Below are 16,437 nucleotides of genomic sequence, written 5' to 3' on the forward strand. Positions count from 1 at the left end.
AAATATTCGCAGCCACCCTCGAGAATGCGAAAGTTGGAATGGGACAACATGGGAGTGAAGGTTGATGGTCGGCAGCTACACCATTTGCGCTTTGCTGATGACATCGTACTGATAACACCTAGCATCAGCCAAACGGAAGCGGAAGCGGACCGAATTCGACGAAACATGTGGATGCATCGGTCTTCAGCTGAAGACCATGTTACATGGCTGGCTACAAAAGACCATGTTCATGCGGAACGGATGGGTCTCGGATGCCCCATTCACGCTCAACGGAACGAACATATCCGAATGCACCAGCTACGTTTATTTGGGTCGGGAACTAAACATAATGAACGACCTGGCCCGCGAGCTGGGCAGGAGGAGACGAGCAGCTTGGGGAGCGTACAAGAGCATCGAGGATGTAGTAAAGAAGACCAGGAACACCCGGCTCCGTGCTCACCTCTTCAACACCACCGTACTTCCTGCACCGACCTATGCTTCGGAAACCTGGGCATTTCGCAAGCAGGAAGAAAACGCAGTGAGCGTCATTGAACGCGCAATTGAGAGACTGATGCTAGGAGTATCCCGTTTCACGGAAGTGAGGGACAGGATTCGAAGTCCTCTCCTACGTCAACGATCGACGCCGCCGCGTTTGCCAAGGAAAGTACAATAAGTGTGCCGGACACGTGATGCGCTTTAATGACAACCGTTGGACCAGAGCCGTGAGCGACTGGGTTCCCCGCGATATCAAGCGCACTACAGGAAGACCGCCGACCCGATGGTCAGATTTCTTCACGAAGTCCTTGAAAGAAAAATATGATGCTCTTCGTGTCCCACGCGAAAGGAGGAACCACTGGGCTACTCTGGCACGCGATCGGGACAAATGGAAGAATTACTGGCGCCCGCTCGACCAGTTCGAAGATCAACGGGTGTCAAGGTAATCAAGGTAATCAAGGTTATACGAGAAGGAGTGAAAGACCATGAAAAAGAAGAAGAAGACAGTTCGCTGGAACTTGTCGCGCGTTGCTGAGAAGGAGAAGTCAATTCTGGAGAATATTCATGCAAATGTAACACACTTGCTCAAAATTCATCGCTGATATCTCAAAACAGTCTATTACTGTGCATAGATATGCAACATTTCAATGCGTTTTTCGAAAACACTTTAGCTTTGACCAAGTTTGTAGCTTGTGTAATTCTCTTGTGGAATTACGAACGGCGACTTAGCATCATACACCTACAGTTACAACAAAAGAGTCATGAATAACTCCTTATTTGATGCGGTAGTAATCGAGGGGAATTTTTGGGTTTTTTCACTGAAAAAAGATCACTAAAACGTCATTCCAGTTAGAATTTTCATTCTCAAGGTATTGTTAAATTTGGTGAGACTTTTCTACGTAATGCTATTCCTGGAGTTGGCAAAGATGAGATTAAGAGGGGAAGAGAGGGAGAGAAAAAGGCCATTAAGCGCTGTAGATATGATCACTCTTGAACGTGTGCAGCCGGACGAGCGCAACGCGTCTGCGGCGCTCAACGCGCTCTCTCTCTTTCTCTCAGCGCTTGCGAGCACTTCCTTTCCTCTCCTCTATTCTCCAATCAAAAGTAATGCGGTTAAACGCGTTCGGCGCCGACTTCATTTTGGAAAATATATCAAATGCACCACTCAATGTAATGCTTTGATACTCTCTGACCGTTGTTTTATTTATTAGGTTATTAGGCTGGGGCGTAATTAATTTCTTAAACGGACCGCATGCTTCAAATTGCTATAACTCAGCTTAAACCCAACTCTATTAATCGGAATAAAATGTATCAGGATCCACATATCTTTTCCAGGGAAATTCTAATAAACTTAAGCCTTTAATATAAAAAATGAAATTACAGGAATCAACAAAATTATGGAAAGCACTTTCAACATCGTCTGAATTAGTGAACTGTCGCTGACACAAATGTGAATCAAGAGCTCGAAAAAAGCGATGATTTGTTGGGGAAACGTCTGGGGAATACGTTGAGTGAGGGAGAACCCAAATGGGTTAATTTTTGCCGGGTTATTTGTGCGGTATGTGGCCTTGCGTTGTCTTACAGCAGAATCGGCCCTCCTCTGTTCACCGGCCACAATTTTTGCAACTTTTCACATATATGCTCTAAATCACAGCAGAAGAAATCTGCTGTAATTTCTGGCCTCCTTGCATGAAATTGTAGCATCATCAAACTGTAAGCATGACTTTTTGGGGTGAAGACCGGGGTCAGGAAAAGTGTTTGGAGGAGCATCTTCATCTATCCACACAAATCCACGTTTCCTATTATCTTAAAGAACCCACTTTTCGTGACATTTTCACCTAGCCAATTTCCGCCAAATGTCTAACTGCTGTATTGTGATGCACCGCCCAGGTCTTCTGCTAACTTCCGTTTGTTAGTCTCCGGATTTGCTTCCACGGCTCTCTCCAGATCTTCATTATCAAACGACGACCTGCGACCGCGACCTGGTTTTCCTTCGAGATCAAAATCGCTAGGAGCGAATTTTTTAAATGAGAGCTCCACTGTCCGTTCGCAAGGACAGTCTGACCCAAAAGCTCCGCCAAGGTCACGAGATGCTTCTGCCGCTTAGTGTACCAGTTTAAATTCGGAAAGCTAGTAAGACTCGATAGTCACGTCGGTCGGAAAAGGCCGCTGAAAAAATTAGAGCGACAGCTAAATATATATTTGAAGGAGCAGAAAAAACCTACAAAACGGTATGTGTTGTCTGCCTTGAGATGAAATAATTTGGGATAAAAAATTGTTTTATTTGCACATACCTCGAAAGTGAAATTAATTTTGCACCAACCTAATATTATTCACTGATTTTAAAGAAATGTTTTCAAGTTATTTGTTATACTTGAGGTTTTTACGATTTCGTTTCCTTTCAGCAGTGGCTTGAAGGTAAACGTAAGATCGAGCTTGTATCGCTGAGAAAGACGCAACCTCTTAGCCACAGTGTGGTTCTTGAAGGTATAGACCCCTCAAACATTATTTCTCGGGATGATGCGCTAAAAATGTAAGCTGCTCCTTTTGGTAATAATGACATTAAAGTGAGCCGCACGAACAGCTGCTGACTTTCAGACCGTCTATCCGAGAATGGTGGGAAGGTGACACTATGGCTGGATTTCATACTGTAATTCGTAACAAAGAAGATATTTTGGTTCTGATTCGGATAGGTAGTGACTTTTGCGATTTGGTGGATGCAATAAGTCTAGAGTGACGAGTTGTTTTCTATGTACATTTGTTTCAATAGTTTTTTTGAAGGATCTTGCTCAGTAAGTTGTTAACTATAAACATCTGTTGAATAAATTTGAAACATAACCGATGTATGCAACTGTTCAAAATATAAGATAGGTGGATACTGAGGGAAAACGACACGTCGTTACTTTGTCACCAACATTGCCCATTATGTATGTTGTGTTGCTGCAATATAGGATAGGTAGTACAGAGCAGGAACTGCGTTGAGCAGAAGTTCCGCTCTGATCTTTGTGGGCTCGTCGCAGAAAATTGTAGAAACTGTGACGGTGTTTGTAGTCTAGGAAGATGTCAAAATTAATGAAAGATTTCGCTAGTACAACATAACAATATTTATCTACCACATACTAAAAAAAATGAAGAAAATTGATCCAAGGCGCTTTTTGCTTACTGTAGAGGCGAGTCAGTGCATTCCGTCACTGAAGACGCGTCGCTTCAGTACGATACAACCCACTCGACGCCGACAGCAGCTGTTTTAGGGTCAAAACAACATGAAGCAGGCTGCGGCTTCTTTCGATGTGGAGCGTCGCGATTACGAGCGCACTGGAACTCTTGCTGGCACCATCCACCGCTGCAGTTTTCGATGGTCCCACCTTTGTTCCAACTGCTGTCTCCACAGCAGCGTTTCGAGCGCGTACGCAAATGCACAGTGCTTCATGTCGTTTGGACCCAACTAGAATCTTATTTCTCGTAGAGTTAGAAAATTGAGGGATTCTTGGAGCACTTGTGATCTACAATACAAGGTGGAGACTTTGTATTAGTGCATAGTCGGACCAAAACGACGTGAAGCACGGTGCACTTGCGTAAGCAACTGAACTCAAAGCAGTGAAGCGTAACGGTTGGGATCAAGTGATTACCCCTGCCACTACCGTTCATTGCTGCACTTCGCGATTCGCATCTCGATTCCAACCGCCATTTCCACTGCGCCGCTTAGAGCACAACTGAACCGTGGTTCATGTCGTTTTGACTCTACTAAAATGACTATGCGTGCTCTATATGCAAACTACTGATTTCATCCAAAGCGCTGGTTCGTTTATGGATTGTATCAGGCTAATGCACTGTACTCGTACTCCAGACGTGCCAAAACCTAGCCGTCTGCGACCTTTGGATTTTCGATTGTAATAATGTAATAGAATACCGGTTCTATCTATTCCTTGACATTGACTTTTGCGCACTTTCTGCCTAGTGTTAGCAAATAAAGTTCTGAAAACTAAAACAACACTCGAGGTTGGGACATCGTTCAAGTAGGATCAAACCGACATACAGCACGGTGCAGCTGCCGGTGTAGCTCGTGTCAGTGCACTGCAATCTACCTACCACCTACGGTATTGTACAAGCCTAAAGTACTATGTACGACCCCTGCAACGGACCAATCAAGTTGCTGCTTCTCCACCCACGAGCCATCCCCATTCCTACTGCGAACCATCTATCAGTCACGCATCCTACAAGCATAATACCAAGTAAAATTTTCTTTTATACGATTATACAACCTGGTGGAGGAGTTTGGATCAACGTCGTCAAGATGTGAATTTGTACGATTGCGGGATCGCAGAAGACTCGAAATCTGGATCCCTGTTCCGACCCGCATCCCTGATGTCTTGCGGAGACAGCAGAGGACCACAATAAGAACGCGTTTTATGATGAACTCAATACGTTGGTATCAAAGATACCAAACCAGCAGGCGGTAATTGTCGGAATTGACGCAAATGCAAAGAAGGGACCTGAACAACAATCCGATGTGCTTGGAAAAATGGCTCTCTCACATAGATCAGACATAGGACAACTGAAATCGCCTGAATGACCTTGCGAACAGACGAATCTCATCAATGCATCCACGTTTAAGATGAATCATTGACGTCACCAGCTCACCGGCGAAGGACAACACCGTTAACGTCAGAAGAGTAGCGAAAACGGAAGATGCCGACTCTTACGCTTCACCTAGATTACGTTCTAATGAAGAACATATTTTTGTAAGATATCCGAAAATCCAGAGCTGTCTGGGACGTCGCATTCGATTCCGACACACCGCCCAGTTCTTCTCAGCTTAATGGTACAGTTCCAGAAAAGGTATCGGGGAGCTCAACATCAACCGAAGTTCGATTTGGCAGGTCTGAAAAACGAGGAATGCAGAAAGAAGTTCCTCCATCGAATGTCGATCAGTGGACCAATAAACGAGGGAACAACGCTAACTCTTTCACCTAATGCATGCAGGATGCTGAAAAGAAAACGGTCCCGACTTTGCACCGAGTTTGCAGAGTTTACACACTATTTGCATCTGCGGACATTCAAGCACTTTGCTGAACCAATAAGCGCCGTCAGTCCTTGAACTCGTACACGCCCAAAGACAGACATACATCACGGTCAGCGAAGAGTCACCGACGGAGTCGAGGGGCTAGTCTGTATTCCAAAAATGAAGAATGGAAAATCTGGCGGAGGCGATGGAGTTAGTGCAGAGATGCTGAAATCTCTTCCTCCTGGGATTTGCGAGATGACGAAGATCATTCGTTCAATATGGATTTGCGAAAGGCTTCCTGAATCGTGAAGACCCGTTATTATAACTCCTCTCCACAAGAAGCTATTCGTTGCGGAACCCGGTGATTACCGAGAAATATCACTGCAGCGTGCAATGTGCAAGGTGTTGGAGCGGATCATCCTAGATCGACTAATCCGACATCGCGAAGAAACGACCCGTGACGAACAAGCCGGCTTTCTCTCCTCGACTCTCCTCACCGAGGAAGTCTACTCAATGCGCTTCGCGCCGATGGAGTTCCAGAAAAATTCATACGCCTAATAAACATAATGAATAGAAGAACAACTGCTGCGGTCCGAACACCAGCTGGATGTACTACACCGTTCGAAGTGGAATATGAGACAAGAAGCCGTGGCGACACCCTATCTGTTCAATTTTGCCATCGATGACATAATGCGGAGAACAGTTGAGCAGTGTCCCACTGATGTCATTTTAGCACGTTCCGCACGTCCCTCGGTGGATCTCGAGTACGCTAACGATGTAGTAACATTCGCTTCTAGCAGTGCGAAGTTACAACATGTTGTGAACCTTGTATCGAAATTAGCTTCAGCATACGGACTGTGACTCCGCCATGATAAATGCAAGCAGTTGAGGGTCTCGAGGAGACGGGAATCAGGGTGGACGGACAACCTATCGAACTCGTGGATGAGTTCTGTTATTTGGGCTGTATGCTGAAAAACGATGGCAACTACGAGAGAGATATTCAGCAAAGATTTGCTGGAGCTAACTCGGCATTCAACTCACTGACCAAGTGCCTGTGGTCGACCTCCATCGCTACAAGTCAAGCTACAAGTCTTCCTATCCGCAATTCGACCTATCACATTGTACAGATCGGAGACTTGGGCAGCGCCGGCGACAGTGATGGAGAAGCTTGATTGCGTAGAGAGAAAACTGTTTAGACGACTGGTAGGCTACTTTTGACCGTTTTATGCCATAACGAACGAACGCTGACACGTGAAAAACGTCAATATCTGCCCGGCCTTCTAAAGTAGTCATGGAAAACCGTCTCCGCTTCTTTGGCCACGTTATGAGGAGACCGTCTGATCGTTTTGTCAAAGTTGTCCTAAGGATCCTTCTAGATCCTAATTGGAAGAGGCCTTCTGGTCATAAATGAACGTTCTGGGGGGGGGGGGGGGGGAAAGGTGGTGGTGAAGGAAGATCTGAGGATGCTTTTCGTTGGTGGGCAGTTCAGACTAGACGTGAAATTCCGCCGCTTATGATACAGCGACGGATGAGTAGATTCTGTGCAATCTCTAGCTGAAGATCGAACAGGATGGGCTCGGATATGTTCAAGGACGACATACCCGCGTTAGGCCGTAACACCCGGCCGCCGGTCAAGTCAAGTAAGTAAAACTCTTCTTTTAAAAACCACAATTCCCAGCTTCCGAAAATTATTAACGAAAACCTCTTGACTATGTTTGTCCAAAAATTGCGGGCTGTTTTGATACCATCTTCGAAAAACTATGGTGTTCCCCAGACTGCAAAAAACTTCATACATTTTTGGAAATAATGGAAGTGAAGGTCTTATGAATTTTCTTGAACAATTTAATGAGGCAAAATCATTAAGTTGTTCAAGAAAATTCATAACACGTTCGGGCAGAATTACCGGCTCAGTTAAAGGGAGTGGCAAAAGAGGTTTAATAGTTTCCCTAACCTTGAAAAACAAAACAGATGTAAGAAGTCGATAAGTGGACAGTTATAGTCTTGTGAAAACACCTGAAGCTTGGTGAAAGCAGTTATGCTTTAAGCGATGTGGTGAGTTGACTTTTGTGGCTGATTCATATCTGCAGTCCGAATGGAGTTGTAGTAGCGTCAAAACGACATGAAACACTATGCAAATGCGTAAGTGGCCGCGCTCGCTCGAGATGTGTAGGTGTTCAACCATCATGATCCACAGGTACTAATGCTGGTAGCAAGGGGCCTTCCTCGATCTTAACCGCGCCGCTTCGAGCGCAGCCGCTTATGCAGCTGTACCGTGCCATGTGTCGTTTTGATCCTACTTGAACGATGTCCCAACCTCGAATGTTGTTTTAGTTTTTAGAACTTTATTTGCTAACACTAGGTAGAAAGTGCACAAAAGTCAATGTCAAGGAATCGATAGAATCGGTATTCTATTACATTATTATTATGATCAAGATTCCAAAAGTCCCAGGCGGCTAGGCTTTGGCGCGTCTAGGATACGACTGCAGTGCATTAGTGTGACACAATCCATGAACGAACCAGCACTTTGGTTGAAATCAGTACTTTGCATGTAGAGCACGCATAGTCATTTTAGTAGGGTTAAAACGACATGAACCACGGTTCAGTTGTGCTTTGAGCAGCGCAGTGGAGGTAGCGGTTGGAGTCGAGATGGGACCATCGCGAAAAGTAGCGATGGGTGGTGCCAGCAAGGCTCGTTACCGCGACGCTGCACCGCACCGCCTCGAGAGAAGCCGCGTACGCAATCGCACCGTGCTTCCTGTTGTTTTGACCCTAAAATAGCTGCAGTCGGCTTCAAGTGATTACCTTTTGTTTGAAATCGTACTGACGCGACGCGCCTTCAGTGAAGGGATGCACTGACTCGTCTCTACAGTAAGCAAAAAGCGCCCTGGATCGCTTTTGTTAATTTTTTTTGATGCTAGATAAATATTGTTACGTAGTACTAGCAAAATCTTCTTCCATTAATTTTACCTTTTGTTTTGAAAAGAGTGTTTCGCTAAGATCTTAGCTAGCGAGGATTTAATCTCTGCCAAGTGTTTTGTGTTGTGGAGATGGCTAATTGTGCGCAGCTACACAAAAGAGTTAGGAGGAAATCCAAGTAGTACAAACTGAAGTCTTTAAGCAAATGCCCCAAAACCAGAATTAACCATTAAATAGGCGAAAAGGAATTTTCTTAGTACTACACTATGAAAGATAGCAATCGTGCATAAATACACAAAAAAATGAGACAGAAATTAAATCTTTACAAACCTAAACCTTAGTGGTACTGTAAGACTAAAACAAACGATGAAAGTGACGGTAAAGGAATTTGATAATTCTACATGATTCTTTCTGTGTAATACATAAGAAAAACTAATGAAAAGTGCAACGAGCAACAGTGTTGCAATTCCGGATTGTATTGAACGATGCAAAGTCAAATGAGTCTATTTAAATCCCCAAACAATAAGAGTCTCTTCTTCGTTCACTTTTGATCCCCTTTTCATTAACAATGTGGTTAAGATCTTCAACCAGTCGTCCAGATATAAACAGAAAAAAGGGTCCGACGCTTCAGACAGTCCGCCGTACTCCATATTTTCCGACCTGCATACCTTCCCTCGAAAATGAGAACCTTATGAATCCAAGAAAGAATCGTGGGAAGTATATTTTTACTAAAGCCGATGGCATTTGAATTTCGCAAGATCCGGGAGAATTTCGCGCTCCACAACAGCGTGCGCGCAATAACCACCAAAACCGCAGAGCTGCCAAACAGCGCCCGCGCGGCTTTGGACTCTGCGGGCATCCTAATGCGCCGCGAAATTCGAAATGGTACAACGGAGGACGAGGTACAAAGTTGTACTTGGTACAAGTACAACGATTATGAAGAGAATTTGGTTTCCCTTTCTGTTTCTCCAACTAGTTGAACAATAGCAGAAAACTGCTCTTCCAAAGACACCAAAGATTTAGTTTTTTAGTATTATATTTTAGAAAATATTTAAGAATTGAAACTTCAAATGTTTTTTAGTATTATATTTCAAAAAATATTTGCGAGTTGAAACTCCAAGTAAAGTCTGAAAACGCTACAGTAGGCACGATAATTCTTCTAAAAAAAAAACAAGAAAACGCGGATCCGCGCTTTTTTCGTTCTTCTATTACTCGCCTCAATGTGATCTCTGTTATTATATCTGGGCATCAATCATCATCAAGTGAGGATGTGCTCTTTCGATTGGATATAATTGGAACTCTCAACACTTACCATTGAGAAAAGTCCTGAAAAAATTACTTGCTTCTAGAACAACGTTAAGAAGAAAGAGTGAAGAAAACAAAGAAATTGAGGCTAGAACCTAAAATAGACATAAAACCTAGAAAGGACACAAAAATACAACTTTAAAAGACAGAGGAACAAGATAAAATGATCACAGTCATGATAAGAGAATAAGGGAAAACAATAAGACAGAGAAACAATAAAAGTATAGTGGAGAAACAAGACAAGTAGGACAGAGATGATGCAAAAGATGGAAGAAAATGAAAATTAAATTAAAGGCACAATACAACGACTCTGACGCAGTGAGAAAACCACTGGACAAGCTAGAAATGAGGTTGTAAAATGCGAGATCAAGGGTGGTTCCGCTCATCTCTCCCTGATCTTCGTAAGAGACAGCGTCAAAAACTCCTTTTTTCACGACGATTTTAGTTGCAACACGCCACCCTTGTACACGCGCCGCATCCAGCTGCGCAGCCGTCGAAAGCCAGTGAGTTGTCCTCGATTTCCTATTCAAGTGAAATTAAGGAATAGGTCGCTAGACGACCAGAACGTATACACAGAGGAGAGTTCCAACGTTCTTCGTGGGAACTAAAGCGATTTCCACGCTTTTCTAGGACGATGCGAGACGGAGGGGCGGGACCTTCCTTGATCCCGCAATCTACAGCCCCATCTCTAGCTTTCCTCACCCGTCAGATTCGAAGTATGCTGCCTTTAAATAAGGAAAGCAATGCAAGAGCGAACGGAAAAAGAGAAGAAATCTGAAAAGGATAGTAAAAGATGTTACCTATGCACTTACCTGAGGTAATCGTCGTTAGCTGCATGATAAGGATCAAAAACCCCAAATTCCACTTTCATCCCTTACACAGTTTAAAATTTGGAGACCATTCTTCCTTTCTTTCTTGGATTACGGTTTATTGTGATATTCTCTTCGTTTGTTTTATGGTAAGAGATCGTGAAGCTCGTGAAGCACCGTAAAGCACTGGTCTTCTAGCTTTTCCTAAGGTTAACTTTCTGATACAGCACAGAAAGTAGTTACTCACTTTACTTATTTAGATACTTAGATGGCCCGTCTTCACTGGGCGTGCGGGCTCCAGCATCTTTTTCACTCTTTTGGTTCCTTCGTCATTATCATCCAAGATATTCTCAAAATTCGTGAGTGAAGTTGACGAGGTCCTCGAGCCGTATCCACTGAGCTCTTAACAGCACAGAGGTCTATTCGAATGGCGAGCACACCACCCCATCTCGTTGGCGGCCTCCTTCGAGGGAGTTCAGCATTTCTTGGAGCCGCTCTAGCGTTCTTTTAGTACATCGGCGATTCTTCTCAAAATGTGACCGGCCCATCTATGCTTTGCCTCGATATATATTCCGCTGAGTCGCGAAAGCGGGTCATTGCTTTTAAGTCGGAGAGGCTAGGTGTTGTGTGCCCCGGTTAGACTTCGAAAGACATCTCTCAAGGGCTCTTTGGGTAGTAAGTAGCTTCCTAGACGTGGGAACAGTGTCTGCCTAAGTCTTCACTGCGTAACAGAACGCAGAAGAGTTGTGGAGTCAAACAGATGGGCACAGAGGTTTGAGTCTATCAGTTGATCCTCCCTGACAGGTGAAATGCTGCCCACGCTGTTCTCATCTTTCTGTTCACTTCTCCTTTTTAATCGTTTTCCATACACATAGAACATTCAAGGTAGACGTACGACGAAGTTTCCACGATCTGGGGCCTTCAAGTTGCACTCCTCCTCGAAGAAGACGTTCTTCATGAACTGTTTCTTCTTTCGGTTTATTTGCAATCCTGTTTCCTCATCTGCTTCGTTCAAATCCTTGAGCGTCGTCTCCTCTTCATTGATACTTTTCTAGAAAGGAACGATGTCGTCGGCAAAGCGAAGGCTTGAGAGGAATCTTTCGTCAACACGTACGCCCCTTTCTCCTCAAGGAAAAGACTTCATTGCTCATTGTAATGCACCCACGAACAGCGTCGGGGACACAGTATCGCCTCGTCGTACTGGATTTCCAATTTTCCTTTTCCAATATCCAGTGGGTATGGTGAAGATGGTGGAAAAGTTGTACCGTAGTGGCGCATCGATCATAATAGTTGGCTAATGTCCTCACATATGACGCGTCGACTTTCGCTCAGCTTGATCGACTATCGCTGACAGTATTGAATTCGTCTCTACGCTGTCGAAAGCTTTCTCATAGTCGACGACGTTGGGACAAGGGCAGGAGGTATTCGCGGCAAACCTCTGACCCTCGATACGGTCTATATGTGGTCAACGCAGCTAAAACTTGATGGAATCTAGCTTACTCTTGTTCTTGATTGGCATTTCGGACGGTAGTTCGCCGCTAGAATTACGTGCAGCCCATGAACCACCATCCTGAAGAAAGTAACCTGCTAACGGAATATGATATTTGCGGAAATCCGTGGGCCACTACTTTAGAATTGATCTTCTTTGCGCTGTTTCCAGAATATTCTGCCTGTGTTTAGGATGGTCCTCTTCCAAAAGTTTTCTGCAGCTAGTGCTTGCTGCTAACCACTCCATGTGCAGTGCATTCGGATCGACCCTCAAAGTCCTTCTTCTTTCCAACAATTTCTTGGTGGTCTTCGAAATTCAGGATTTAAGTCCGTCGTGCGCGGCCTCGAAGCACGTTCACATAATCTCGGAATCCTCTGAGCAGCAGGTCGTAGCCCACGTTTGGGTCCTCATCGACATGCCAGTCACTTTGGGATAAAAAATCCTCGATTATGCAATCGTCATATACGATTTCTTTCTTTCTTCGCTGCCGACAGCACATGCTCTTTTCGCGCGAAGGAGGCGGTGATCAGAATCACTAGAGAAGGTTTTTACTACCGAGAAGTCAAGTAGACAGCACTTCCGGTTGGTGAGTATGTGGTCGATCTCTGCGCGAATCGTGCCTTGTACGATTCCCATGATTCCCGATGATCTTTCTTTATGGAAAGAGAGTTCTCATGACCGAAGCGAGTGGCAGACAACAGTACAGCGAGGCTGTTGTTGTTTTTATTGGAAGGAATAAACCTGGTCAATTCTCTAAACTGTTCATTTCATTAATCATTGCTTTGAATGAGATAGAATACAACTTGGCTGAAAAATGCCTGCCCTTTGCAGCTAAGTGTTCGGGAATATTTTGATGATTTTCCCTTCCTTCACTATGTGATGTTGATGGAGGGCTCGTATTCGGAAGTTACCATTATTTTTAGTATACTTCCCATACTGGGCAGGCCAAGCAAGAGCTGGTTTCGAAGTCTACTCTGATCAAACTACGATCTGACTTGAATTTTCTGGTACCTCGTCTCACTTCCATGTGACTCGTAACATTGACTTTCGCTACAGCCCATGTAACAGGCGGTTTGTTTGTGTTTCATCGCAATCGCTACTTCAGAAGTGTTTTGCTTTTTTTAAATCACACTACTCTTTTCACTCGGCATTGTTCAACTACAATTAGGCTGTGTTGCTTCGTTTTAATTGAGTTGGAAGAAGAAACAGCAATGTGCAGCATCTATAAAAAGTAAAGATAGTGAATGGAGAAGAGGATAGAGTGATAAGGAGCAAGTGAAAAAGGAAGAACGAGAGAAAGAAAAGGAAGAGAGGGTGAAAAGAAAGATTGTTTTGCCATACATTTTTTGGAAGTTACTTTGCTACAGCTACTATAGTTTAATGTTAGTTCCCTATCGTTCTGTGATGTGAAAATCGTGATGCGTTCTTTGTGGCATGTTTGAGAACACTCCACTGTCTGCTTATAATGAATACAAGTTATTGGACTTCAGCGATATTTCTAACGTTCAGGGCAGAAAATCAGTAAGCGGATATGCTAAAGCGTTGCCAGGTGCTGTCCACGACGCATTCTTTTCACGTCCTTTCTGATTTCCTTGGATATTACGCCAAAGACAGAGAATTTCGCTCCAAGTTTGTTCGTAAATTGTTGCTTCAACACGCATCCTGTGCTCAGTGTCGCTCAGGTTGGCCGGATCCAATTAGCTTCCCTATCATAGCTAGAGAAAATATCGAGTAAAGATGAAAATTCAGCTGTTATTGTTCTCCACTGTTATTTAACTACATATTTTATATTCTCTTTTTTTCATATGTATTTACTATCAACAGATCTTTATTTCCATACTTTAGAAGATTTAATGTAAACTAGATTTAATGTAAATTGAGATTTATAGATAATATTATGCATACTGCAAATTTTATCACGTTAAAAAGTGGCTATTCGTATAAAACATTGTGCACGATATCATCTGCATAGCAAATTCGAAAGAACGCAGGCTTTCCTGTTTTGTTTTTTTTTTTGTTTGGCTACACAGCCTAACCTTCGTTAGGGTGCCGATATTTCCAGTTCCTTAGGGACCTTACCCCTAGAGTTGTTTAGGTGTGCACTTAACGCCTTCTAATTTTTTCCGGCGTGGATCAATGTTCAAAACGTTCAAAGTTAGAAAATATTTTCCTGAGGTACTTCTCCTCTTATTTAGATAAGACCGATAAACAAGTTCTCTGATTTAATCGAGTGCTTATTTGGAAAGTCAGCGAGTTCAGACTTCTCTCCTTACTTCCACCGTGTTTTTCGAGGAAGACGGCAGTTTGGTGCCAAGTCTACGTCCTGATGGTCAAATGCAACTCGACAAAAAGAACGGCTCAATTAGTGCTGGGTTTTTCGGCCGTCTATTCAAACGTAATTACTTATCGAAATCTTTTAAGAGACCTCCATACCCGATATGATTGTTTATGAACTGTTTATTTGTCAACAACATGGTTTTTTTCGGCAATAGGACGTTTTATCTTGCATTCTCTGGCCCATTTCACATACATTCTTGATACTATGCGCTCCTTCGGCCATCTTTTGTAGAAAAAGTGTGCCACCTTGTTTTTCGATTTTCCCTGCAATCAAAATCACATTTATGGTCACAGGAGGATTTGAGGAGAGCAGAAATGAGGGCGAAACATACCATTAAATGATAAAATGACACCATCTTATGTTGAAGATTCGTAAGCATATATCCTTCTATTAACAGTTTGAATTCCTGTGATCTCTGAATTTGAGCATTTCAGCACAAAAGCTTACGTAGTTTTTGTGAGATATCTGAAGTGTTCGTTCTCGGGGAACTTAGATGACTAAACAATTTTTCTCCAGCTAGTTTTCTTTCTAAAAACAAAGTAAAACTTCTACATAGAAAGCACAAAGCGCAGATACAAGATTTATGTGGACATTTCTGAATCAGTCACTAGAGTAGTTTGTACATTAAAGGCATCACCTCACGAATCTGAGGTGGTACGGATTTTAGGTGGAGCATTCGTATACGGGGTCGTAGATTATCGGGAGGAGGGTGATTCCGTCCACTTCTTCCTAATCGCCGTAAAGAACGGCCCGGAAGATGCGGCGCGTACGCAGGGCTTTCGCGCTCCAATCGAAATCGTTGTAGAAAGTAGCGCCGGAACGCTCAAAGCCGTATTTTCCGAGCCAATTAGCAAGAAATGGAATCACCCACCTCTCCATAATCTACGATCCCGTATACGAATACTCCAGCTGAAATCCGTACCACCTCAGATTCAAGGGGCGATGCCTTTAATGTGTTGGTGGTTGTTAAGCGGTTTAAGTGGATTTTTCATAGCATTATTTTAATAATTTCGTTGTAGCCGTTTTAAGAATTTTTAGGTTGAAGTCATAGTATTAGTCTGTTAGAAATTCTAATGCACTTCGGAAACAAAAATAGGTAATGAATCCACATTGCAGGAGCATTTTCATAGTTTGTTTAGAGTTTGTGCTGGTCTCACCTTCAAACTTGTGTCATCTTGAAAAAAAAGAGAAACGTGGACGTCTAAACCGAATTTTGTCAAACCTTGGAGAGTGTGTGACATCCAAAAACGTTCTTAGGTGAGGCAGAGATCCAAAAAATATTATGTCAGATCATGCAAACTTTGGAAGGAGAAAAAAAAACAGCATGGGTCTGATCTGTCATAGGGCCAAAAAGTGATGAGTGCTGTCAAATTTTGAGCAGAATTAACACCAACCATGACGTGCGCGAAAGTTTCTCTCTCGAACGGGGATCCGAGCCTCCTCAAGACTGCGATATGTTCGTCCCATGGTGGTTCTATCAGCCTTGTCGACTTAAACCTAGCACCGAACGAAAACAGTTGCGTCCTTTGACATTTCGGAGCTGATTTAATGAGGACAACCAATGTTGAGATGACAATAATCTTCATCTGCAAAAAAGTGTCAAATTAAAAGGTACTGGAAAACTAAAGTGAACATTTGTACACAATTCCATCGATGGGATACAGTAGTGGGCACGGCTTTTTTGGAGAGAGAAACTCAAGGAACATAAGATTGTAGTATTATAAAGGATAAGAAGGATCAAGCGCTCAGCGTTGGGTGACCATTTTCAAATACGTCAATGCGCTGGACCTCAATGAATGAAAAATCGTAGAGGTTCATGAACGCTTGCGTGCCTGTGCGCTTAGGTGAGTCTGCTACCAATTTATTTGGACCTTTGAGGGATGAAAAGTTTGGTTGATGTTTGGTGGTATATAAATTATAAGGGCCAGTCTTGTTGGATGCAAGACTGGGGAGCCGAGAGGAGAAAACGAGTGTCTGACTGCAGTGACGCAGCGACACTTAAATGCTGACAGCTACTGCGCGGAATGCCAAAGTTGTCATGAGAAGAGTTCAGAGCTGCGACAATGATTACATCTAAGATTTCTTAGAGATTTCAATGGAA

The 16,437-nt window shown here is 43.4% G+C and overlaps 6 protein-coding genes across 9 annotated transcripts; 5 read left to right on the forward strand and 1 right to left on the reverse strand.

Moving 5' to 3' along the window:
- Positions 1-24: 24 nt before the first annotated feature.
- RB195_005949 (uncharacterized protein) lies at positions 25-531 on the forward strand (the record flags this gene model as incomplete). Its single annotated transcript, XM_064178770.1, has 1 exon — positions 25-531. The coding sequence occupies one exon, from the start codon at positions 25-27 to the stop codon at positions 529-531; it is 507 nt and encodes a 168-aa protein (XP_064035783.1).
- Positions 532-668: 137 nt separating this feature from the next.
- Positions 669-3,211, forward strand: RB195_005950 (uncharacterized protein; the record flags this gene model as incomplete). Of its 2 annotated transcripts, none has more annotated exons than XM_064178772.1 (3): positions 669-908; positions 2,880-3,007; positions 3,073-3,211. In XM_064178772.1, the coding sequence occupies 3 exons, from the start codon at positions 669-671 to the stop codon at positions 3,209-3,211; spliced, it is 507 nt and encodes a 168-aa protein (XP_064035784.1). The 2 variants fall into 2 exon arrangements, with proteins under 2 accessions (XP_064035784.1, XP_064035785.1); XM_064178771.1 differs by having other exon boundaries at positions 863-925.
- A 2,901-nt stretch (positions 3,212-6,112) lies between these two features.
- On the forward strand, positions 6,113-6,340 carry RB195_005951 (uncharacterized protein; the record flags this gene model as incomplete). Its single annotated transcript, XM_064178773.1, has 1 exon — positions 6,113-6,340. One exon carries the CDS (start codon positions 6,113-6,115, stop codon positions 6,338-6,340), a length of 228 nt encoding a protein of 75 aa, XP_064035786.1.
- Positions 6,341-6,354: 14 nt separating this feature from the next.
- Positions 6,355-6,651, forward strand: RB195_005952 (uncharacterized protein; the record flags this gene model as incomplete). The annotated part of the gene is made up of 1 exon (XM_064178774.1): positions 6,355-6,651. One exon carries the CDS (start codon positions 6,355-6,357, stop codon positions 6,649-6,651), a length of 297 nt encoding a protein of 98 aa, XP_064035787.1.
- Positions 6,652-7,049: 398 nt separating this feature from the next.
- Positions 7,050-8,257, forward strand: RB195_005953 (uncharacterized protein; the record flags this gene model as incomplete). Its single annotated transcript, XM_064178775.1, has 2 exons — positions 7,050-7,119; positions 8,052-8,257. The coding sequence occupies 2 exons, from the start codon at positions 7,050-7,052 to the stop codon at positions 8,255-8,257; spliced, it is 276 nt and encodes a 91-aa protein (XP_064035788.1).
- A 3,132-nt stretch (positions 8,258-11,389) lies between these two features.
- Positions 11,390-15,922, reverse strand: RB195_005954 (uncharacterized protein; the record flags this gene model as incomplete). 3 transcript variants are annotated; one of them, XM_064178777.1, is made up of 5 exons in its annotated part: positions 11,390-11,560; positions 12,010-12,079; positions 14,529-14,599; positions 14,668-14,751; positions 15,731-15,922. In XM_064178777.1, the coding sequence occupies 5 exons, from the start codon at positions 15,920-15,922 to the stop codon at positions 11,390-11,392; spliced, it is 588 nt and encodes a 195-aa protein (XP_064035789.1). The 3 variants fall into 3 exon arrangements, with proteins under 3 accessions (XP_064035789.1, XP_064035790.1, XP_064035791.1); XM_064178779.1 differs by lacking the exons at positions 11,390-11,560; positions 12,010-12,079 and having other exon boundaries at positions 14,456-14,599; XM_064178778.1 differs by lacking the exons at positions 12,010-12,079; positions 14,529-14,599; positions 14,668-14,751; positions 15,731-15,922 and adding an exon at positions 11,675-11,794.
- Between the last annotated feature and the right edge of the window lie 515 nt (positions 15,923-16,437).

Source organism: Necator americanus, chromosome I (assembly GCF_031761385.1).
Source record: "Necator americanus strain Aroian chromosome I, whole genome shotgun sequence".
NCBI lineage: Eukaryota > Metazoa > Nematoda > Chromadorea > Rhabditida > Ancylostomatidae > Necator > Necator americanus.